Source organism: Aptenodytes patagonicus, chromosome 15 (genome assembly GCF_965638725.1).
Source record: "Aptenodytes patagonicus chromosome 15, bAptPat1.pri.cur, whole genome shotgun sequence".
NCBI classification, from domain to species: domain Eukaryota; kingdom Metazoa; phylum Chordata; class Aves; order Sphenisciformes; family Spheniscidae; genus Aptenodytes; species Aptenodytes patagonicus.
Window position 1 is genome coordinate 13,514,981 of NC_134963.1, and position 24,555 is coordinate 13,539,535.

Below are 24,555 nucleotides of genomic sequence, written 5' to 3' on the forward strand. Positions count from 1 at the left end.
TTTCACTCTCACTTTGGGCACTGCTGTGCTGGGCAGGCCACAGGTTGCCTGGCGCATTTCCCATAAAGAACAAAATTTTAAAGTAACTAGTGATTTTGCTTTCCTCTTCCTGTGACATTACTGGGAAACAGAGACATTGCCATATAGATGTGTCCAACGTAACACTGGTTTCCCAGTTGTAGCTGGAATAGTCATAGGCCTTTAAAAAACAATTTTCTTTCCAGTTTTCATAATATGTTCTGTAATCTTCATTAGAGAATTTTTTCTTAGAGAATCTTTTAAATGTTTTTCTTAGTGTCATTTCTGATGCTGAATTTACTCTCAAGAATTCATTCTACCTTTCTAGCCCTTACAGTATTTCAGAAATGGGGCACAGGCAGTTTTTCCTCCAAGGCAGGGATTTTTCGCTAGTATCTGTTGATTGAGAGTTTTAATTTCTAGGTAGGCAGTTTGAGGCATCTCCAAATGGCCTTCTCTGAAGAAAATGCTGATCTCACAAACTCTGAAAATCCTGAGTCACTTACACTTCCATAAGTCACCACCGGTATGATTAATGCTGTTTTCATTCGAGGTGTTCAGAACATGCAGAGTCTCAAACGCTGCTTTAGGTGTGCTTTTTGAAGGGTGAAGAGTAAAAATCGGGCTTCTAGTAGAAATTGTTTCTTCGTGTGTTAATTCAGTAGTTTGGTAACTGAAAGAACTTGCTTAAATTGACCATACCTTGAACTTGAGTTTTTCTGCTAATGGCATTCAACTCCCATAATGCTTTGCTATTGTTTAAACCATCTTTATTTCAGTCTTCATGTGTCTAGAAGAGAGTTGTAATATTAAGGATTTGTGACCTTGCCAGCTTACCTCAAAGTGGTGTCACTTGTATCTTTTCTGTCTTACACTCTCCCATGCCTGAATTGCGTATCTAGTGCTGTAAAGTGGTCATGCAAAGGATTCTCAATGTCTGTACCAAGAGGCACTGCAGGCACTATGGGATCGTATGGAGCAGTTGGTGATCATGTTCAAATAAACAGGACTCAAGCTACACTTCATACACTTTCCATCCTAAGTTTTTCTGATAATCATTACTGGAAAATAATAGTCCTGCTGAAAGGATTTACTTATTGTAAGCCCTCGCTATAGATGTCTGACCCAATTGGAGAATGACATTATTACTTAGGGCTCACCTTTAAGTATTGACATTTAGTCTCCCATTTTAAATACTAATTTATCCTTGAATATTAGAGCTGCACAGATTTTGTTAATGGCAGAGAAGTTCATTTGACTAGAGATGGATAAATTGTTTTCTTCCTCAGTTTGTTTTTATTGTTCTAAAGCCAAATGGATTTTTCACTTGGCTGAAGAATGCCAGACCTGAAATACTGCATTCTTTGCCCCTGTCTGCAGGCTTGTAGTAAATATAGCACCTTTGGGTGAGGCCAATCAGCTGAGAATGAATAATCATTTCATTCATCTGGCTTTTGTCATTAGTTTGTTCTTGGCATTTTTTTTTTTTTAACTAAATATTACAGATCCTTTTTCTAGAGCTCTTCAAATAGCTTGTTAACAGCTCAGTAGTATTGTCCTGTGTTGAGAACAGTAGACAAAAATATCATTTTTGGTAATGTTAGCTACTAGCAGAAAGACTTCTGCTCATCTGTTTTTTCCTAATAAATGAGAAGATTAGTTAGCTTGTTTGTCATTAATTCAGGTACATATTAATTCAGATTTTGGCAATATAACTATTGCAGTATGCCTGACTTGTGAAGCACTTTTCCTGTGGATGTAGCTACACCATAACCTTTTCTATGAGGGCAAGGTAATTTCAAGCTCTCAGCATGTTTGACTCCACTGAGAGGACGGCTGTGGCTGTTTGGGGGTGTTGCTGCACCGGTAGGAATGAGTGACTGTTGCATCCTTAACTGTGAGCAATCTAGACCTGATTTCAGCTGATTTTCTAACTGGTTGCCCTCCTTTTTTTTGATCTTTTCATTGTTCATTCTCTCCCCAGTGGAATCCAACAATGTTTGGCTTACTAGTACCTAGGACTTTCTTTGAAGTCTTGCAAAAAAAAAAAAAGACACCATTAACGTTTACAGCCAGTACTCCTTTTAACTGTGCTTTCAAATGATGCCTTGATAGTCAGTGGTCTTTTCTAGATGTACTATTTTTGTGTATAGAATAAGGTCTAAAACTTAAAATATTTTTTGTAAATACTGATATTTGTTTTCCTTTGCAGAACAAGAGAGCACATAGAGTCTGGGGGGACGAGAGCACGGGACGATGCTGCTGAAAGGAATCTGAGCCACAGAGCATGCTTTGTGCCACAGTTACCCAGGTACGCTCCAGCACAGTACTGTGTGCACCTCTAATGAACCACAGTTTGTTGTGCTTGTTGCTCCATTACTTATCATCCTAAGCCAAGGGGACTGTCTCAGCCCCAGACCAAAATAACGCTCTGCTTTCATCGTTCCATCTGGATGGCACTTGCAGTCTGAAACCTTCTAAAGCCTTTTATGTGTGTTTTAGTTTTAATTTTATCCGATTGCTAAATTTCAGCTAATCTCTCTTTAAATGTTACGCTGGTTTATATCATGAGGTAGGCTGAAAATTTTAGTGTATGTTTTCAGAAGTCTTTTTCTTTTATGCACAGAGAAGATGTGGTCTCAATAAATGAGGTGCTGAACTACGTATCTGGAAGTAGTTTTGAGACTTGCTCCAGACTGTTAGAGACTACTCTGGTTGACTGACCTGCAGATAATCTGCTGGGTTTCAGAAGTCAAAGCAGTGGGGTAGAGGCATCTGTCATTGCTTTGCACACCAGCGTCTAATGAACCAATGCAGATTTTTCAGAATGTTTTGATAGGAAATGTGAAACTTTCCGATGTTTCTTTTTTCCAGAAATAAAATTTTTGGGATGAATATTTAAAATCTTCATTTCAGTGCAGCTCAGTTCTGTGCTGTCTAATTATATGCTTATGCTAAAGAAAGATGTTAAGGAGGTAAAGATCTGCCTTACATGATGGAGTCGAGGATTTTTCAAAAGCAATTCTGTGACCTGGGAGCCATCACAATCCAGTAGCACTAGCTGTCTTATAGCACTGAATAAATAAAAATCATATGATTATGAAGTGTTTCTGTGGAATAGAAGCTAACTTTTCTACTAGCACCAGCTGGCAAGTGGGAGTAGAGAAACAAAGCAAACAAACAGCAGAGAAAAGTAGGAGGAACAATGGTGATAGTCTGAAAACTAACACATTAGGAGACCAGCATGAAGAATAACACACTCATATCACGGGATGTTTTGCATAGCAACAGGACTCTTGTCTTCAAGTGGACTTTAGTGTAACTGCAGCACTTGCTTCCTGTATGAGATAAGAAGCTGTTGTACTCTGAATGCATTTTAATCTCTGTATCTAAATTGGACTAATAGTTAAAAAGAATTAGCTGAAGGAAACGATAGTGAAGTCTATTGCTCCTGAAAGTTTCCTCTTATTTTGCTGTCAGAGAAGCGAGAACAGAAACATGCGTAAAGGAAACAGATTAAAGATGAACTCTTTCACCAGGTGCTGAATGCTGTCTACAAACTACTTTGTCGATGAAGGAAGAAATTGATTGGGAATTGAAAGCGCGAACTAGTTCATAACACTGTTCAACATGCGCAAAGGGGTGCCAAAGGACCCAGAAATAGCTGACCTGTTCTACAAAGATGATCCTGAAGAAATATTTGTGGGTTTACATGAAATTGGACATGGAAGTTTTGGAGCAGTTTACTTTGTAAGTATAGTTCTTTACCTCCTTTTTGGAAAACAGAACCATTTTAAGTGACATTTTACAGATTTTCAGCATCTGTAAAAGTGAGTGTTCTTTGAGCCCTTAGTGCTTTCTCATAACACATCTCAAAAATAAGTGTTTCCAGAGCACTCCTGAGCTCTTTACTGTTACAGCTGTACTTATAGTAGCAGTTGACTATAGTCTTAATAGTGCACCCAACCATTCAGGTAGGTTATCTTGTGCTGTCTGATGCTGAAAGTTGAATTTAAACAGTTGGAAATGAATTTGCCAAACTGGAATTTCAAGATACTCTACTTGGCGCCCATATGCTTGTAAATCACTGCAAATTAATAGATTGAGTGAATTAATGATTCAAAATGCATTTGGAGTTAAAAGCTACTTTGTTAATGAATTGGTATTGTGGCTGCTTGGGTAAAGATACTGTGGAAGTTGCATCAAATTGCATTCAGGCTTTTGAATGATTTCTCTGCTGCTCTGATAATTTAGGAGTTAATGATATATTTGAAATTTAATTTTGTTTTGCCACCCTCCTTGTCCCCATGTTCGTCTCAATATACTATCTTAAATAGCAAATCCTTACATGGTAAAAGCAAAGAGAAATTCTTAAGAGGAATGGGAATTCAAGTGGGAAGGATGTATTGCGTTAATCGATAGAGCCAAGAGAATTTAATCTGGAAAGTGAGAAGACTAGTGCTTTTACAATTAATATCAAACAAAGCCAATCCAAAATACTGGATTTGGAAATAATTATAATCCAGTCACTATCAGTGAAACTAAAATAGAATTCACTATGAAAAAATCAGTCAAAGACACATTAAAGCTGCTTGGTAGCATGGCCTGCCACTCCAGAAGATCAAGTTCACTAGAACTGAGATTTCTGACTATCAGACATTAAAGTATTTAGATAAGTACCCTTACACCTGTAACTCCAGAACCTGGCGTTGAATTATTTGCAAGCACTCCAATTCACTGTTTATAGTTGTCTACAGTGATGGAGGTGTTGGTGGAACTGTTGTTAGAACAGGAGAGGAGCCTGATATTTTGTCAGATAAGCAGGGCATGTATATAATATAATTCCTCGGTGTATAATCTGGTAGTAATGATACAGGGGAGTTTCTGCCATGGGGATTGTCAACAAGTGGTACAGGCACTTCTAGATGTTGGGGTAAGTGACAGGTCGGTGGAAGTATACTATTAAATGTACTACGTGTGTAAGAGGGTGAGGCCATAAAACTTAAAGTGCGTGTTGATCCACTTCATAAGAAGAGCAAGCATTTTTTTTAGATGGGAGTAGGGAGGTCCTACCCAGTGTATTTCAAAACTAAGGGGAAAGGACGCATGGCATGCTTTAGAGCAGATGAAGTAGTGAAGGTGCCACCTTTATCATTCAGCTCTGGGGTTCGGAAGTTCCTCATACTTCCAGCGAAAGAGGGTGAGGAGTGTTAGAGATCTAATCTACCAAGCAGGCTTACAACTGAGATGTCACTATGGTTAGGTAAAAGACTTGCAATTCCCCGATGCTTCTCTTCCTCCTTTCCCTGGATGCTTTATTTAACTGGTCTGCACTTTACAAACATTGGAGAATTTAGCCAGACTGCAGCTTCTTGCAATATCCTAGAAGCAGCTGCATCCTCCAAGCTTGACGGTGATTGCAGTCGTGCCTGTAGTAATATTACTGTAGTAACATAGTAACTGTGATACATCTGCGCTTCTTTGCCACTGTTTGAAACTTAGGCTTTCCTTCCTGTTGCATGAAGCACTTGGCATCCAGTAAATTGTTCTTTGGAGTCTTTGCCTTGTCCTGCTGTCTGCAAGCAGGAACTCACCTGTTCGCACTTTTCGTGCACAATAGCCCAGGGTCCATCCGTTTGCCGGAGGAAGGCCTCTGGCTATACCCTGCTTTGTATGGGTCATGCTAGAGCTTTTCCCTACCATGCAGGGGATGCTGTGCATCCTTGTTTTGTTCTTCCTCCTTTTTAAAAGCTTTTGTAGCATGTCTTACATAGTGACTCTTATGCATATTGGAGTAAGGCAGGGGCTGAGAATAAGATCTCGGATTGTCATGGCAAGATTCCAGGGATCCTGACGTGCTTGGTATCAAAAAGAATAGGTCAAAAAACCTTTGAAGAATGGGGCTTTCTAAATATTCCAAAAGAATGGGGAAGAGACTTCAGATACATAAAAAGGGGGCATGGATTGTTATGCTGTGCTGCATCTCTTTGACTTTTATTTAAATTGGTACTGACACTGCTACAAACGGCAAATACATCGATCTGTGTCTTGTCACTGTTGTTTATAGTGGATTAATATTATTATTCTTTTAATCATTTATGATTACAAACTTCAATTATGCCCAATTTTTGCAAGCTGGTTTTTTTCCAGTATATTACTGCCAAGGTTTGGCAAGATAATTTGAAATTTCTTTTCTTGCTTGAAAGAAATGATACTTCATATAACACAAGGCTAAGAAAAAATACGTCACTTCTCACAAGGTTTTAAAGTTGATGCTAACTTGACTTGAAATCAACTAAGTTGATATCGCACTTAACTTCAGAAGAATAGTTTTCATCAAAAACAACCTACTTATATCCATGTTAGAAATCTGGAAAAGCGATAAAGCAGATGAGGGCAGTGTAAAGGAGGTTTTGCAAGCAAACCGTGCTTGTTTTCTGCCAAGCTTTTCACTAAAGATCTACAAGTATGGCCAAAATCACTTCAGCAAGTGGATATTTAAGTGTGCTTGTACAGCCCTTTAAGTTATTTCAGCCAGGAGGATCCCAAGCGCTTGGTACAGCAAGAATTTCACCCACAACTGTGAGAACATGGCAGTGTGCCATTTGGCAGAAAATTATGGCTGAAATGAGAGATACCATGCTCGCATGAAGATACTTGGAATTAATGTAACAGACAGAAATAGTTGGAAATTTGTTTAGAACACCAGCATTAACTCATCTTTTTGAGTAAAATACTCTTGATCTTTTATGTGCTGAATCAGAATGATGAGTGGTTAGGAAGGGTTTTGCCTTGTCCAGAAGTTACTTGGTTTTAGCTTTCTGTAACTCATTGGAGGAGGAGTGCGTGCTCTGAAGAGTCTAAGTGTAATTCCTGTGCTCTATTGGTTCACCCGACACTGTTTTTCTTTGAAGTCACTGTATGCATCATGAAATGTCTTTCATTAATACATCACTTGAAGGTATAGCATTCATCCTCTCAAGCAGCTGAAAGAAGGATTTACCACATTTAGCTGCTATTGTATTCTAAGTTTTTAACTGTCATTAATTTTTTTGTCCCCAAAATGGTAAATGGTTGGAGGTACTGGGATTTCAACAACTCTTTTAAGACTAAAACCTTCAAGTTTTCTGTCCTTAACATGCAGAAATGAGGGCAGTGCCAATCCAGGCAAGTAGAGCTCTTTCTGAAACTGAGTTTTCAGCCTCTGGTCACCATCCCTGTGTCATACAGGCTGCAGAAAAGTAGTATTTTGCTGACTGAGTAATACTCATTGTACAACTGAGATATGGTGCAGTGAAAGGAAGGTTGCTTTTTTTAATTGAGATAAATTCCAGAATGAAGCATCTTCTTGAAACGGGAAATTGAAATAGCTGTTTGAGAATATCAATGTTGTATGGGTTTTTTGGATGAAATTAGAGATCTTGATACACCTCTTTATTTGTCTCTTTGGAAAACATTTTTCCAAAGGTTTCTGTAAAACTGTTTTTACTGCAATTCCAATAAAACTGTATTTTGCATGTTCTAAGTAGGTGCAGTGTTGCGCCTTGGTTTGTATCAATAGACAGGTAGCAAGTGCAGTAAGGGCCGAGGGAGGAACAGTGGATATGGACAGATAAATAAAGTCAGGAAAAAGCGTCATGATAGTTGTCTGGTAAATCTTATCTCAAGGAAGATGTCTCTGAAGTGTAAGAGCATGCCAGGATGCGATCTATATGCGATCTAAGCCTGCAGTTGCCAAAGGCACAGCTCACTCCATGGGGAGGAAAAAAAGTGAAACTGATTCCAATCTGTTTCTTTCTTCCTACTCCAGGCTACAAATTCCCACACTAATGAGGTGGTGGCAGTCAAGAAGATGTCCTATAGTGGAAAGCAAACGAATGAGGTAAGATGAATAAAGCCAATTCTGCATGCAGAAGCTGTTGCAACCGTAACGTAAATCTGAACAGTGAAATTAGCTGCGTATTTCATTTGACACTAGCAGACCAGCTTTTTAATGCTGTAGTTGTTGCTCACTTCCACAGGAAGCATGGAGGTTTGTGGAGGGAAAATGAGTTTATGCAAATTTTGACAAATAATTTAGTTTAAGGAAGTGAATGGGAATTCAGAATGCTTGTAGGGTGGTTATTTCAGTAATAAGTGCATTAAGACCACGCTGGCTACTGGAGCCATAACCACAACTCTTTGAGGTGTCAACTGAAATGTATAGCTGACTTGAAACACTTTTCAGGATCTATAATCTAAAATTACATAGACCTTCTATTCAGAATATCAGTCCCACTTCAGCTGTTGCTTGGTAGTTGCTCCTCTTATTTCTTTGTGTTGCGATGCTTTTGTACTTGGTTCATGTGGGTTGATAGGCAGTAAAGAATGTGTGTGTTAGGAGCAAACAGGGATGTTTTAAACTCATTTTTCCTTGCTTACCTGTTGGTCTCCCACATGCGCTGAGGTCTTCCAAATATCAGTTGCCTTGTGCTGCGTTACAGAAGGAAGCAAACAGCTAATTGCTATGATCTGTAGCACATACTGTAGGTGGTGGTGTCTGTTTTGGGGCAGGTGGGTTTGTTACTAAGTTTGAGACCACTGGATAGTTCAATAAGCAAAACAGTAGCAATGCTTTAAGTAAATATATTGCAGATAAAATGGGGGCGGGGGGGGAATGCAATCCTCAAGCTATTTAAATATGCCTTGGGGGGTCTTAATGCAATAGAGATCCAGACAACTCCAGTTGTGTACAGTTGTGCTTTTGCAACTATGACTCTTATCATCTTCACATTGTAAAATAGTTTTATGGTTGCTTTTCAGGCTGTACTACAGTGTGTGTGGTGTATGAGAGTATGTAGGGGTTCAAGCAGAGAAATTTATTTATACCTTTTTGCTTTTTTTTTTTAATTAGAAATGGCAGGATATCATCAAAGAAGTCAAGTTTCTACAACAGCTGAAGCACCCCAACACCATAGAGTATAAGGGCTGTTACCTGAAAGAGCATACGGCATGGGTGAGTGAATGATGTGGCATTTAGAGGTCTTCATGAGTAGAAAATGTACGGTACAGCAATCAAATATTCAGTACACGCAGAGTCTTTACCTGCAGCAGTATTCGTCCCATGCTGCCTGTAGTCCCTTTCATCTGAAGAAGCTTCCAGGTAATTTAAAGGGAATAGATATTTAGGACATTGGAACAAATCCCTGCTTCTCTGAGGCAGTCCTCTGTGTTCATGCAGATTAAACAATTATTATGGAACATCCTCTACAATATCTCCCCACAAACTTCTCAGTGCCTAAACCTTCTTTACAACAATGAAGGATGTCTTGACATTGCTGGAATGTTAGGAGCATTTCATTTTGTTCATCGCTTATTGCATTGCTTGCAACTTAAGGCTTTATTAGCCGTTCAAGTAGTAACTGTTTGTGGGGGAGTATCTACCCTATTATTAAAAAGCATGCTTTTTTCTTGCAGTTGGTTATGGAGTACTGTTTAGGATCAGCTTCTGATTTGCTAGAGGGTAAGTTTTATATAGTCTTTGATTTTCTTTTGCTAGTGCCTCTTCTGAGTATAGTGGGAGGCTGTTTTCTCACAGACTGGTATTTTGCAGATGATAGAGGCGGTCTGTCTATACTACTCCATTCTGTAGGTAGAATGCCTGTATTTGTGATACCAAGGGTAAGCTGATACTTTCCCAGGAGGCCAGTGCGATGTATAGTTGGCATGCGCGTTTATATGTTGTAAAATGAAGGTGTAAATGTATATAGCTATGTTCCTGTAATTTGTGCCGCCTTGATGACTGAAGCAGACTGCCTGTTTTCTGAATATCCATAACAAAAACCTACAGAGATCACCTTTGTCCTTGCCTTGCAGTTTGTAGGAGTAATTACAGATGATTTTATAGAACAAGATACTGATATGACCTCAAAACTAGAACAGCAGCACCCGCAGAGGAGTAGGGAATCTAAGCCGAAGTTTGCAAAAACTAGTATTCTTTGTGGGCTGTATCTTTTGTATCTAAGATACGGTCAGCCAAAGGCACATGCTGGTCACATTTAGGGATATATGGAAGGTGCTTTGGGTCATCTCTTTGTAGCTGGTATTCCTCATTTTCCTGTTTTTTGACTCTTGGGGGGGAAAAAAGTGGCAAGTTTTCCTTGCTAAGGACCAAATGAGTATTTCAAATACATGTGGCAAGCTGCACTCAAACATATCTCCTGGTGTTAACAGTAACTGTTGGCCCTAGCAGGAATGTGAAGAAAAATGTGGTTTCCTATGATGTGAAATACATGCACAGGCTGTGTATAGACTCAGAGCTGCTAATGGCCATCAGGCCATAGGAAACTAGTATTCACCTTACAGCTGGCAAAATTGGTGGGGTTCCTTCTCTTTAAAAACACTTTCTCAGGAAAAGATTACACTTACCTTCTTACGGTTTTTCTTGATATTTTTTTTTTTTCCCCCGTAGTTCACAAGAAACCACTTCAGGAAGTGGAGATTGCTGCCATCACCCACGGTGCCTTGCAGGGGCTGGCCTACCTGCACTCTCACTGTAAGATTCACAGGTAAGGCTGGAGCTCGGTGCTGCTTACATGTCCTTCCATCTTCCACTCTAGAGTCTGAAAATTGCTTTGCTGTGTTTAAGCAACTTTGGTAAAGTTTATTCTACCAAAATTTTCTCTAATGGACTTATCTCCCCTGGAATTAGGAGTACTGACATATAAATAAAAGCTGTTGGCTGTTAAGGAGTGCTTTTGTTGTTGTTGTTGAAATAATTTAATGTGGCTATATTCAGTGCTGAATTCTCTTCCATGTTAGCAATTTTTCTCTGCGGACCTTGGTAACAAAGAATACGCCTGAATGTTGGCTGACTGATAGGAAAATATCACCCTAAATTTGCCAAATAAAGTGGAGTGATAGAGCTAGACTATTTTTAAGACTAGACATTGTGAGAATTTTTTACATACGAGTAAGTAAAACTTTATGCTTTCAGAAATCAGTTGATGAAAATGTAAGTCAAGGGTAAAACTACTTTAGGAGAAATCAGAGCACACAGGCAGAGGAAGATTTTATAACAGGCTGCTCGTGGATGCCAGCTCCAAGATCTGTCTTCCATAATGTGGTATTTTCCAGAAGTTTGGATTTTTTTGACTCATTTGTCAACAGTGTTGCATGTTCTCATTTTATGGGGTTTTTTGGTCTAATTTTGGCTACTACTGATATGTCAGGGACTCGTGAAACGGGTGAGAACTAGATTAGTGTAATGTGAGTGGGGAGTCATCAGAATTGAGGCGATTTGAGACTAACTTATGGGGCTAAAAGCCTCTCTGTCATCTACTGGCAAGCTTGAGACAGAAAATCAGTGTATCTGAGGCTGAGACAGTGTGGGATTTTTACAGAGACAGGAATTATTTGTCACTTGTTAAAATAACTATTTGGGGTGTATCTACACATGGTTATTAAATCATATTTAAGTGATATTAATTTAAATGTGAATGCCAATTTATGAAAATAAGGTGATTTTTGATCAACCCTTTGCATATATGCCCTTATTTGAGCATAAAAATACCTGTTTTGAAATATTTTATGTGCTTTCAAAGTGCATCGAATTCTTATTTATAGTAAATGACTCCCTGTATGGCCACTATTGTGAATTAGTTTTTCTCGATACTCATTAGGACTTTCTAACATGGTGCAATTAATGTGTTGTAAATTCAGCAGTTTCAATACTGAATACTAGCTACTAATACTAGCTGTGTGAACTGTCCATTAGTGTGCTTATTGCATGTCAAGAACAAAGCTGGTTATTTCTCTTTCAAACTGGGAAAAGTTTGCTGTTGCAGCGTACTGAGAGTGGCCATGAGGAAAGTTACTGCTAGAAGTAGCACGCAGGTCTTTCCTATCTAGCTGGTTTTCTTCCAAGGGGTATTCTGCCTTTTAATTTCTGAGATGGGAAGGCAAGTCTTCTCTCTCAGAAAAGAGGACCAACAAGAGATTTCTAGTTTTCTGGTAGATGTTGTATCTTAAAAAGGAGAGGCAAAAGAATGCCATTTCCTAGCTCCGTTGTTCAGCCATGAGGAGTGCTGTGCTGATGTTCACAATTACAGGGGAACTGCACACCTGGAGGAAAACACCGTGCTCGCCTCTGCTGTGGCAAGTTCCAGTAGCACTGAGAAAAGTAAAGCAAACGCTAGTGACCAAAGCTGGCAGCTGGGACAGCTGTGGTTTCCCTGCCCCACAGCAAGGAAGGCAAAACGAGTGTGACCTAGAATGGAGGGACACCTTGTGGAGATGCAGGAACAGAGCAAGCCGCTAATCACACCTCCTGAGCTCCCTGAGCGCCTCTGCTACCAGTTAGTTCTAATGTCACGCTATGGGATGGCAAAGGGTGAGGTTATTTTCTGTTTAATTGCAGGTACAAGGCAAACTTAAGTTAGCAAATATGTTTGCTGATACCCAATGTGCCTGCTGAGTCCTCTGTTGATTGTTGTACAGTGGAGGTAGCAGCGGAGATGATAGCAAAGAGGACAGCCTGTGCTGCCTCTTTTGAGGTGTTCATTCTTGCACATAGAAGACAACTTTAGCACTTGTCCTCCAGCAGAAGTGACAAATGCATAGACCCAAAACATGAAGACGTCAGGATGTACTTGAGTAGCACATGTGCGAAAAATTCCGTAATATTAGTTTTGAAGCAGTACTGTCCTGGGAATGGGGGAATAGAGGTTCTTACTCCAGCTCTGCTGCTGAAATACTGTAAGTAAAATCGTAGCTCAGTAGTTCTCTTTATCCCAGCTTTGCCTGTCCTGTGTGCTGCCCTTCGGAGACAAAGGCATCTCACCAGTGTTTGTATCACGCTAAATTTAAAGGGTCTTTCAGCTTGCCTGTTCTCTGGGTCTACAGTGGTACTGGATTTGTATTTGATGTACAAATCATTATGCTTCAACTGTTGTACAATAATTCAGCGTATACTTTTCCTCTGCAGCAAATACAAGATAGCTTTGTTTCCCCTCCCATTAATCTAATTAGCTCAGTTTTCACAGGGTCAGAGTATGAGTGTGTTTGGCAATACACAGTGACTTGTTTGTGTTGGAGGTCTACTACTACTGATAAGTGGCTTTGGTGTTTAAGGACTTAAGAGTTGAACACCAGATAAGAAACGCTGATATTTTTCTTGATGCATTTTTTTGTGTAAAGATACATGATATTTTTTGAAAAGATGGCAAAGAGACATTCCAGACTGTATAGTGTATACAGCCTGGCTGACAGGGATCCCTTACGCATATTCCATTCATTTTGAGGGTCTGCTTTTGCAAAAGCAAGTAGCTTTGCCCATGTAAAGGCATCTGTGGCATACCTGGTGTGCAATTTTCCCTTTGTTATTGAAGTGCTGTATCAGGGTTGTAAGGAACTTTCACTATATTGTGATTTTCAGCTGGCAATGTGTAAGTAGACCTGAATTTCTTAAAGCAGTCCTCCTTCTTTTATGTCAGATGGGTGGAAGGAAAAAATATTTCGGCTATAACTGACAAGTCTGTCTCAAACTTTGAACAGGGTCATCACCAAGTATCTTGGAAGATATGCAAATCGAGTTAACCTTTCTCAGCATTTCGTGGGCAGTTAATTAGAAATTATCCCACTTACTGCTGGAATTTAGAAACTTACGGTGCCAAAGGTGTTGAATATATCTTGTGACTTTTGTATTTCAGTAGCGTCATTATCGTTAATCTCTTAAATGTATGAATTATCTGAGAGTTGTAGGAAGGATGAGATAAGGGAGCCAAGGGCATTTGAAAGATGAAAATAACATGTCTGGTATCATTTAAGGTGTCACAGCAGGGTATTAGGACACATATCTCCTGGCTCTCAATTTGGGGCTTCAGCCTTGCAACCATGGCTCATCTCCTCTTCTTCTCTTCTCTTCCCTCACCCCCTGCCCTTTTTGGGTACAACCAGGTTTCCGTTCCCAAAAAAACCATGTATCTGACTTCTCTAGCTTTCTGTAATACTAGACTTCTAAATATTCTCAGGTTTTTATGAATGTGTAATTGAGAAAAAGTTAGTGGACTTCTGTGTGTTTGTAAATTTTTGAAAGTTATTCTACTGTAACCAGAAATATACTTTTTCTTTTTTACTTTTAAAGGGATATTAAAGCTGGAAATATTCTTCTAACGGAACCGGGTCAAGTGAAACTAGCTGATTTTGGGTCTGCATCTATAGTCTCCCCTGCCAATTCTTTTGTGGGAACGCCTTACTGGTGAGTAAAGCCTGCAGTACTTCAGTATTTTATAAGACTGTTCTCTTCCATTTCCAGCGTTTCACAACCTGAAAATAATATCTGTCATAAAAATTTTATTAACCAAGCAGTTTTCTTAAAATCCCTGTGTCCAGCTCTTCAGGAAATGTATTCCTAGTGCCCATGAGTAGACATAGGCTGTGCAGCACTTTGAAATGGCACCAGTTAATGTTTCGACTATTGTAATGCCATTGGCTTAAAAATTATTAACACTTGCCATAGGTAATGCAACTGAGACAACCACATGCAAAAAGGGAATCCTGTTAATCTGGCCATGCAGACTGGAAGTCACACAGCTGCTTAAATTCTGTTTTGAAGAAACTTGCGTAAGGGTCACTTGAGTTGCTTGGCACTTCTAATATAGTGGACCAGCATAGCTTTATGCTCCACTTATTTTGTGGCAGACGCCCCAGGCATTGATGGGAGGTCACCTATCACCCAACCTCTGAACAAGTCCATTTGGCAGGAAGCCTGCTTCATCATTGAAGAACAAAAGTTAAGAGGCTGAATTTTTGCAGGCTGGGCCCGCTGCTTCTTCCCCCCTGCCCCGATTCATCCCTTATCCTGGACCACCATATTTCCCCACTGTTCCGGATTTCCCTGTTCCTTTCATAGCTACACTCACAGGCTGCATATATCTGCTGGAAAATTCTCCTGGTGTGCCAATGGAAAACCCACCATCTCTGGTGAGAGTGAAAGTGATGCCTTTAGGACTCTCCCAGCCCTTGCTGTCTGCCTGCAGGTACAATGCCTTTGAGATTGGTGTGGGTCTCCCATGTGCCAGCATGTTGCGCTAACAGCAAGATGATCAGGTTGGCCTCTTATTTACTTTCCTTTCTTAAACTGCCTCTTGGAAGAGTTGCTAGTGCAGGCAAGCATTGTTTCATTTCGGCATGGCTTTACTCGACTCCATGCTGGCTCTTTTAAGTTCTGGTCCGCTGTGCTGCTGAAGATGATAACGAAGCCATCTCATTTTAAGCTATGTGCTGGGAGTCATGATTTGTTATCCCCTAACCCGCATGTTTTGCACTGTGGTTGGTAGGATGGCACCAGAGGTGATCCTTGCTATGGACGAGGGACAGTATGATGGAAAGGTGGATGTCTGGTCTCTTGGGATCACGTGTATTGAGTTAGGTGAGTAAATACTTGGCAGCTGAGATGAATAATTAACTGTCTGCAATATTTATTAGGAAGTCCTGAAAAAATGGAAGATTCTTATTCCTCATAAGTTGTGTGTTTGGGTCATTTCTTTTTTTTCTTCTTTAAAAAGCCTGACTTGGAAAGCACTGACAGTTGGGTGAAATCTTCTACTCACTGGCAAATCAAGAGCAAGCCACTAATGCTGCTGTGCTGTAATGTTAATCTGGTCTGCTCAGTTATTCCCTTAATAACTAAAGGATTCTAGTCTTGTATGAGAAGAAACTATGGTTTCTACTCTGTATTTTTCAAGCTGGGTTTTGAGAAAGTTGTTCCAGCTATTACGTCAAGGGAACTGGTGTCCTAAGAATTGTGTGTCAGAAGGGACCAACATTTAATTTTCAATTCTTCTTACTTCCCCACTCTCTGAAACAAACATCTTCAATCTCAGCTGAAAGTTTGTGACATGAATCAACGTGGACAGGTTCTTTACATGAGAAGAAAAGGGTTTGCACTGCAAAGGGCAAGTGATACGCATCCACACAGCCTGAAGCAGATGTAGATGTGATAGCAGGTACACAGAGCAGATGTGTGCACTTTAAGTTTGAATATTGACATTGCATGTGCCGAGTAGATTCTTTTCAAAGATACTCTTGATATGGATTATACTTAACAGCAGTACATCAAGAACTTATTGTGAGGGCAAGTTATTTATAAATGTTTAATCTGCAGAAATATATATGAGATAACAGAGGGGTACATGCAGAATGGGAGGAAATGTTGACCCTAATGTGGAGACGGTAATGGTGTAAGTGACTAGTAACTTCCAGCATTGTATTTCATGTGTCAGCGCTAATGCCTTGCTGACACAGTCTGTATTTTGATATAAAGAATGCAAAAATCAGAAGTTCTAGACTTTTGTTCTTCCGCGTGGCCACTGATTTTTTTCGTGTGGAATTTAGACTAGTTATGGCCTTTCAAGGAGTAAATCACAGTGGTAGAATAGATGTTATGCTACTCTACCCTACGTAGGCACTGAGTCTTGATACTAGAATTTCTATGGAGCTTTTCAGTCAAGAACCTCGAAGCCATTTTACATAGTTGATGGGTTTGCTTTTTTTGATATTAGCTTTTTGAGAAGTATTAAACTTTTTTTTTAAACTTTGAGCTTTGCCTTTGCATGATTCCATATCTGAACATGGGGTCAGGTAGCAGTGGGAGGAAATCTCTTGTTGAGCACCACTTGGCTTTCTTTGAATGTTGATGTCTTAGTTTCTTGTGTAGCTGAAAGTAAGTAGTGTTTAAAGAAAAGAAAGCGCGGTGGTTTGTTTGCATGCTGCATGTCAAGGACAAGTGATTGCTCTGACCTGACATGAACTTTAAAATCCTGGCATCATGGGCTGATTGGCATGACTGACCTTAGATGGTGGTGAAAGCTAGCTTTCCTCAATTTTTGTGTGAGATCTGCTGCACTCCTGAAAGGTAAGGGGCTTGTAGATAGGTGTCCTCTCGGTGCAAGGACTAGGAAGAATTTTAGTTAGAGGGAGTTAACGACATATCTGGCAAGTGAATTTGGCAAACTGTCCCACTTGCAGGTGACTGCCAATGACAAATGAAACAGGCAGCCACTCTTTTCCCTTAATGCATCAAAGATCTGTAGGGATTGATACATAAACTTCCTAGCCCTGACATGCTGTATGTCTAAGCTCTGTTTTAGTCAGCTTCTGCTGATTTTACCATAGCAGGTCAGGTGTGAAATGTTGCAGTTAAGGTAAAATTTACTGGAAACTTTTCCTTATAACTTGCATTCTGTTCTCCTTGGATTTCGTCATTGTCTCTTCAACTGGGTAACAGCTTTCCTTGAGGGGTTGTCCTAGTCTAACCTAGAATATTAAAATAATTAGCTTAAATGTGATGACAACAGTAATGAGCTATTGATTCAGCAGCGATACCCTTGTTCATACTTCCATATCTTTCTCCTTTTCTTTCCAGACTGCCTTATCACACCTTTTTCTTCTCTTTCTAGCTGAAAGGAAGCCTCCACTTTTCAACATGAATGCAATGAGTGCCTTATATCACATAGCCCAGAATGATTCCCCTACGTTACAGTCAAATGAATGGTAAGAGAGCTATTGCCAGATAATATTTTTTTTGTTTGTTTCCCTGAAAATGCTCTGTGACACTCTCTGCATGGTTAAAGTCTGACAAGAAAAGTGTTTGTTGCAGTGTAGTGATTTGACTGCGTTCTCAAATAATGCTCCTGTGTAGGCAGGCTCAATTTTGACCTTCTGTCACTTTGGCTGTGCTACAATCTAAATGTGTGGAGGTGTTAATTATGGGGCTGTAGATGCTGTAGGAATTAAAATATTCTTGGATGCATTAAGCCAGCCATAGCTCAGCAAAGTTTCCAGCTGCGAAAGATCCCTGATGGAAGAATTGTTAGCATTGTAGTGCAGCTGAAATGTGGAGAAAGGGAGGGGAGAGGTACACAGAATATAGAGGTAATTAGATTTTTTTTTTCAGTGAGTGACTTCAGAAGTCATCAGAGCTCTGTGGCCAGTAAATACTCCCCATGCTATAGGATTGTTCCAGAATCTGAACTTCCATACAAGAATGCTTTGTTATTCTGTGGGAGCAAAGGGGTTACCCCATTTCCTGTTCTCTGTACCCAAGAGTGGAACGTAGCTGTCGAGTGATGCTTGGCAGAGTCTGCAGATGGCTTGAAACAAAGGCTCCTGGAGAGGTGTGAAGTTCCCCCAGTTACACTGCTAGGCATTTAAGTCGCATAATTGTTTCATTGCTGATCATTTTATCAAAAACACTCCACTTCAGTTTCCTTACTTCATCATCTCTGTCTTGTCCATTTTTCAAGATTCAAAGAACTTGGTCTCATATCTGCACGCTGATACCCATGTTCTTCTGTGCAGAATTTGCAATGCAGAGTAGAGACAACTTGTGAATACAGTTAAGAATCAGTATTCTTGATTGCAAGCAGTTTGTTTATAGTCACCTCTTTGCTCTCTGTGGCTTTGAGAGCAAGGTGCCTTTTATGCTGCTTTTGAGTTCAAGGGCACCTAGAAGATCAGTTTTCTTCTTCCCAGTTGTGATACAAGCTCATATATAGCCTAAAGTTTTGTTGAACTGAGCATTGTATCAAGGTGCTTTACTGAGTCAGTGTTAACAAACGGTGGGAAGCTTCTAGAGAGCAGAGAGCCATTTCATCAGCTAACGACGAGTGCATTTCTGGAGTTACCAGTAATTTAATTGTCATCTATTTTTAAGTAGTTGAAGTAAAATTGAAAATAGTGACTGGTACACATAGTTCTTGCTTGGTTTTCAGTTTGTGGTTGGGGGATAATTGTGTGTCCATGTTTGTTTCAACAGTCTTAAACTGTTGAAAGAACTGGTGGGATCAACTTACTCGGGATTTGGAAAAGTCCAGTTAATTTCTCTGCCCTAGAACTTAAGAACAAATTAGTCAAGGTTTTTCTTTTGCTTTGCGCTAGTAAGCTTGTGTATATTCCAGATCCTAAGCTTCTTTTTCATTTAGAACTTTTTTTTTTTTGATTTACAGGTCAGACTCCTTTAGGGGATTTGTTGATTACTGCTTACAGAAAATACCTCAGGAAAGGCCGTCATCAACAGATCTGTTACGGGTAATTTTTCAAATCTTTTCCAGAAATTTGGGAAAAATCTGTTTGTCTACCAAAATAATTCTAAAGATGGTGAACAAATATTTGCCCTTTCAAAAAAAAAAATTGTTGGTTTTGCTGTCGTCTGAATCAATAGTGATTGGGGGGTCTTCTGAAGAGTATTTTAGGCTGGAGTATTTTAGGCTGTTTAACTTTGTTTCCTGACTTTGCCTGTTATGTCAGTCACAATTCTCTTTATAACATGGTGCTCAAGAGTTGAACTACTGGAGAAAAGTAGAGGTAGGCTGTGTGGTAAAACAGTTACACTGTTGAGTGACAGCTATTTTGGGGAGCAGCCCAGCACCCTGCTCCTCTTATACCCCAGAGCTCTGCAGGGGTTACATTTGTGTTAGAGAACTTGCAAGCCTCATGGGATAGCAGTGTGAGTAACAGGTTTTTTAGCTGAAGGAAGGACCTGTCAGCAGGAGGGAGGTAGAAGGATTTAATACTGGTTTTTTTTTTTCCCTCCCCCAAGACAATGCTGTACATACTTTAACTGAAAGTATTGTCAAGGACAAACAGGTCCAGAGCTGGGTTAGTTAAATCCGTGCTGCAGAAGTGAATTCCAACCAATAGTTTTCTGTGTAGGTAGGACTTAGGAGCGTGTTCCCTACTGCTTTGATGAAGAAGGAATTTTCACCAGCCTCGCTGCTATACTGTGCTGTCAGTAGGATGCCCTGAGTTGTGACCATGGCTGCACTATGTGGTGTCTGAAAGAGCAGTCAGTAATGAGGGAGGAAACTGGAGGCAACCCTGTTCGCCCTTTGAATAGGGGCAGAGGGAGAGGGGAAACTGTAACTTGGTGCAGCTTGTGTGAAAGCAAAGACCTTTTTGGAGCAGTTACGCAGTTTTGTGTAAAGTAATGTAACTGTTAACTTGCTGATGCTCCTTCTCCCCCCCCCCGCTTACCTTCTCCCGTAAGGAAAAATGTTATTTTTCTGTTGTGTAACAGGCAATACTTGCTACTAAGCTTATATGCAATGTCAATAAGGTTTAAGGCTTGTAATTTGCTACAGGCTTTCTCTGTGGAAGTGATAGAAAATCTAAAAAGCCATTTTAATTGCTACTCAAAATCTAGACTTAACCAGTCTTCATGAGATGCATAGGCAATAGCAAATCTTTTGCAGAGCTGGTGGTACTTTGAGAATTACACTCCATATGATCAGAGGATTGAGCTCTTAATAAAGATTTACAGATAGTGGCTGATGATTTAAAGGAACATGGGTATTAGAGATGGGAAGAGACTGGATGACCTATGTTTATCTCCTGGCCAGAGCAGGTTTGTTTTGTGTGGGGTGCTGTGAACTGTCCTGTCTTGTCTTTTTTTTTTTGGACAGACACAGATGAAGTTCAGAAAGGTTATCTTGACCTTTTTTCTCTAGTAATGCTAATGATTAATTCTTTATCTGTTCATACCTTTTGAATATGTATCTCTTCCTGATCTTTCTGCCTGATCTCAGTTCAGCTCTTGGTTTTGCTCTATTCTTGTAAATCATTCATTGGGGCCTTTCTGATCCACTTTTTGGTTTTGTTGTTTTTTTTTTTTTTTTTTTTTTGTCTAAAGTTCGTCTGGCTGGCTGGGCGTTTCTGGCACTGATATACATGTCATGAAATGTTACTCCAGGTGTGGTTACGTGGGAGCTGGGAAAGGCTGGCTCTGCTCTGTGGTGTTACAATAGGAGGTTTTGATGCTGTGTTCTTTTGACTGCTGTCTGGTGCGGAAGTCCTGTCAAATTTATTGATTAGTGCCAACTGTAGATCCCTCCTCATATTATTACTTACCAAACATACTCTCCATCTATTTTTTTTTTTATTGTGTATTTCCAGACATCACATTCTTTTCAGCTTCTCTCTCTAGTCATGCAGTGTTGTATTTCTATCTGTGTTTCTGCTCTCCATTTTCCAATCATTTCTTTGTCCTAGATGGGTTTTGAGCAGTTCCTCTTGATTCATTAATATCTTGTAATGTGTTTTGCTTCTTTTCTATAATAATGCATCATACTTAGCTGTTAAAAGTAGCACTAACAGGATAGGCCTAGGTTAACTTCTTCCCCTAATCAAACCACCAAAACCAAAAGTTGTTTATATCCCTTTAATAGTTTCTGTACTGAACCCAATTAATTGGAATTTGTTTTGGAAATAACTGTATCATTTTAGAAAGTGCCTTGTACAGGTTCATAATTGCCAAGAGCGTGTAGGAGGGGGACCTGTGCTGCGAGTGATGTGTCCAGAGTTTGCCAAAGTTTTGTCAGTGAATCATAAATCAGTTCCAGTTTAAGTCATTGGGTTTCTGTTTACCTGAAAAGTATAGGAACTGCTTATAACTCCAAGGGCTTTGTGTTTAGGAAATTCAGGAGCATCCTTCCATTAGAAGGTAGGGATGTGTGAAATGCTGTCCAGCCCCTTTTCCATCAGGCTTTTTTTTTTTTCTTTTAAGTATTTCCTTTCTTTAAAATTGATTAGTGGCCCTGCTATTTTTCTGGTTGCCGTACATAGCTGCTGGTGAGAATTGCATGGCATGCTGCTGTTCCACGCCAGGTGAACAGGACTCAGTTTTTCCTTAAATATTTGAGCAGAGGAATTGCTAGCTCCATTGAGTGTTTTGCTTAATTTCCACAGTAGGTTAGATTGCTGCTCTGTGTCTACCTGACAGCCTATTCATGCTGATTTTTGTTCTAAGGCTACCATTCAGCCTTTGTTTTATGGCTTGTCTTGTTGCTCTTTCAGCTAAGTAAAATGCATTCTCATGGATGTTTCTGAGCCTCTTGGTTCTTGAAGAGAGAAATCGAAACCCTGCGCTCTTTACTGAACAGCTAGCTTTGCGCTTGCTTCTGTCCTTGCTTTAAGCCTGGACCATATAGAATATTTAACACTCGTGCCTTCGCTCTCCAGGTGAAGGCTGATGGACAAGCTTGTTTTGTACTCTCTCTTCGGCACCTGGTGTGTGTGTGTGTGTATATATATATATTCCCCCCTCCCCCCCCCCCCCCCCCCCCGTGATACATCTGTGCTGTGGCACACAACCAGCGTTTTGTTCTCTGGTTCTGCTTGCAGCACCCTGACAGTCTTTTGACCAGCTAATAGGTTTATGTTGTGGGTTTCAGAATGATTCATTCATGTGGATTGGCAGCCTTTCTGCTCTCTAGGAATAGTGTAAGTTCATTGAAGGATATGATTTCATGAGTACCTTAGGTTGGAGTCTGTGCAAACAATTGGAGCTGAGATCTTATTCTTAAATCGTGTATATTCAGTCTTTTTATTTGGTTTTGGACTTTCAGAACAGTACTCTAGATGTTCCCTCCTGCAGTAGCTCTCCCTAAAGCTTTTTAGATTATAAGATTGAAGATCTTTTTGTCTTTTGAGGGTTTTTCACTTGTGTACAGTAAAAAGGGATAGGGCAAATTTTTGTGGCCACATTTTCTTAAAGGGAACTGAATTTTAAATGAGATGTTTGCAAATTATTTCAGTTTCAATTCACCATCCCAGATGAAAATAGTAAAATTACTGTAGTGATATTAAAATGCAGCTGAAATTTAAAAAAAAGAAACAAAACAAACAACCAAAAACTCACTAATATTTTTCACTTCTAAAATTAAAAACAATTATAAAATTTGTTTTAAAACTTTTCCCTTATTTTTCTCAGCTTGCATGATGTTCCCAGGAGACTTGAGTTCTGTTAGTCACTCTTCCAGCCAACTTGCTCCCTGCCTTTAGACTAACCTCTTCCTCCCTTTGAGTCGGTTTGGTTATTTTCTTGCAGTTTGGAGAAAGTGTACAAATTAAGTCCTTTCAGCCATTGTTTCTTAGTGTTGCACAGTACCTAGCAGAGTGGGGCATACATCTTTTATATGTAATTTATACAATTAGATAATGCAAGTAAGCAGTCAAAATTGTATTCTCATTATGCAAGAGCCTTTTGGTTTGGTTTTCACTTTTGTGCATCCGCCCTGCAGTTTCCATGTGGTCTCATTCTAATATTTGAGTAGTGCTTGAATATGAAGCGCACAGTCTTTCCAGTGAAATTAGTATTTGCACCGTTAAAGAATATGCATAAACAAGTAGACACTGGACATATAGGATGGATTTAAGTTCAGGATCATTGTTCCAAATACATTACTGCTTTCCAAAAATTATCTACAAAGAGATAAAGATGGTTACCCTTTTTCTAATCATAGATAAGCTGCAGATTGTTACTGTTTACAGAGAAATAAATGGGGGTTATCTGTGTTGAAGAGCAGAAATTATTCATTTTGCTTCTGTGTTAAATGATGTTTAGAACTTTTAGCTATAATTCAAAAATAAACACCATCACAACTAGCAAAAAATTGATACTGAAATGACTAGCTGTCCTCATTAGCAATACTCAAATGCGCAACAGCTTGAATTCAACTAAAAACAAGAAATAAGCCTGTGGCATGATACTTTCCGTGTTTATTTACAAATCATAAAAAGATGATAAGCTCATCCTTTCAACTTTTTTATATGCAAGACTCCTGTTCTAAGGAGGACTGCCTTTCATGTATGGGTTACTTCAGTTACAGGTGGATGTATTAGCTCTTGAACTTGAGGGGATGGCAGCACATCTAGGGTAGAGCTGCTTTTCCCTGTCCCATGGGACCCTGAGTTCACCAGGTGTGGAAAGAGCATGAGGCCAAGCAGTCAGACATGACCCTCCTGAGAATTTCTTTGCGGGTAGGGTCCAGCTGTTGAGGCTCTCTAACAAAAGGCCATTGTGGCATTTGCATCGCAGGGTAGAGAACAACTTTTTTCCCATTCCTCTCTTTCATTGTTAATGTTTCTAGAAATGTGCAGATGATGTTTGTGCCTTCAGGCCATCTCCCATGATACATATTAAGCAACATACCTAGCTGTAGTGATCCCATGTAGGGTTTTGGCAAGTGTATACTCAGACTGTCTACTTTAGTCAAAGGTTAAATGGGAAAGCTGCAGGGCTTTCATACTCTGCGGCCAGTTGTACAATTCAGGAGAACGTATCTGATAAATCAGAGAAAAGCCTTTAATCATGTACTTAAATTCTATTGAAGAATTTATTGTTAAGTCTGCACTTAACACCTGTGCTTCTAGTACATCCTTAGCAGGAGTTAGTAAAGAACTAATTTTACTTTAACTCTGGCTACAAATGCTTCAAGTGTAAATAAACCTTGCAGTCTTCTTACTGGTTTTATGTATGAATCAGAATAGATAGATGCAGGATAAACCTTTGCACGTAGCTTAGGCAGGCAGTCTTGCATAATCAGGATTGATTCTTCTTTGTCCTTCATGCATTTTGTTCATTTTGAAGTCCTCTGCCTTTGTAAGGTTTGAAGTGGCACTGTCTTGTACCTTGTACACTTCAAGTGAATGAGCTCGGGAAGGGACAAATTAGCTGTGTTGCCTGGAGAGCTCAGAAAACCTGATCCTGGTCCAAACTGT

The 24,555-nt window shown here is 39.7% G+C and overlaps 1 protein-coding gene across 4 annotated transcripts in view; it reads left to right on the forward strand.

Moving 5' to 3' along the window:
* TAOK3 (TAO kinase 3) overlaps window positions 1-24,555 on the forward strand; it is a 94,084-nt gene that overhangs the window by 38,955 nt on the left and 30,574 nt on the right. For 3 of the 4 annotated variants that reach the window (XM_076353367.1, XM_076353366.1, XM_076353368.1), the window contains 10 exons: window positions 2,231-2,329; window positions 3,558-3,768; window positions 7,829-7,900; window positions 8,912-9,013; window positions 9,475-9,520; window positions 10,469-10,565; window positions 14,141-14,254; window positions 15,336-15,427; window positions 17,457-17,550; window positions 19,005-19,086. In XM_076353367.1, the coding sequence (XP_076209482.1) occupies window positions 3,649-3,768; window positions 7,829-7,900; window positions 8,912-9,013; window positions 9,475-9,520; window positions 10,469-10,565; window positions 14,141-14,254; window positions 15,336-15,427; window positions 17,457-17,550; window positions 19,005-19,086 (819 nt within the window). In that variant the 5' untranslated portion in view covers window positions 2,231-2,329; window positions 3,558-3,648. Of the gene's footprint in view, window positions 1-2,230; window positions 2,330-3,557; window positions 3,769-7,828; window positions 7,901-8,911; window positions 9,014-9,474; window positions 9,521-10,468; window positions 10,566-14,140; window positions 14,255-14,960; window positions 15,036-15,335; window positions 15,428-17,456; window positions 17,551-19,004; window positions 19,087-24,555 lie in introns of those variants that run through there. The other variant, XM_076353369.1, reaches the window with a different exon arrangement.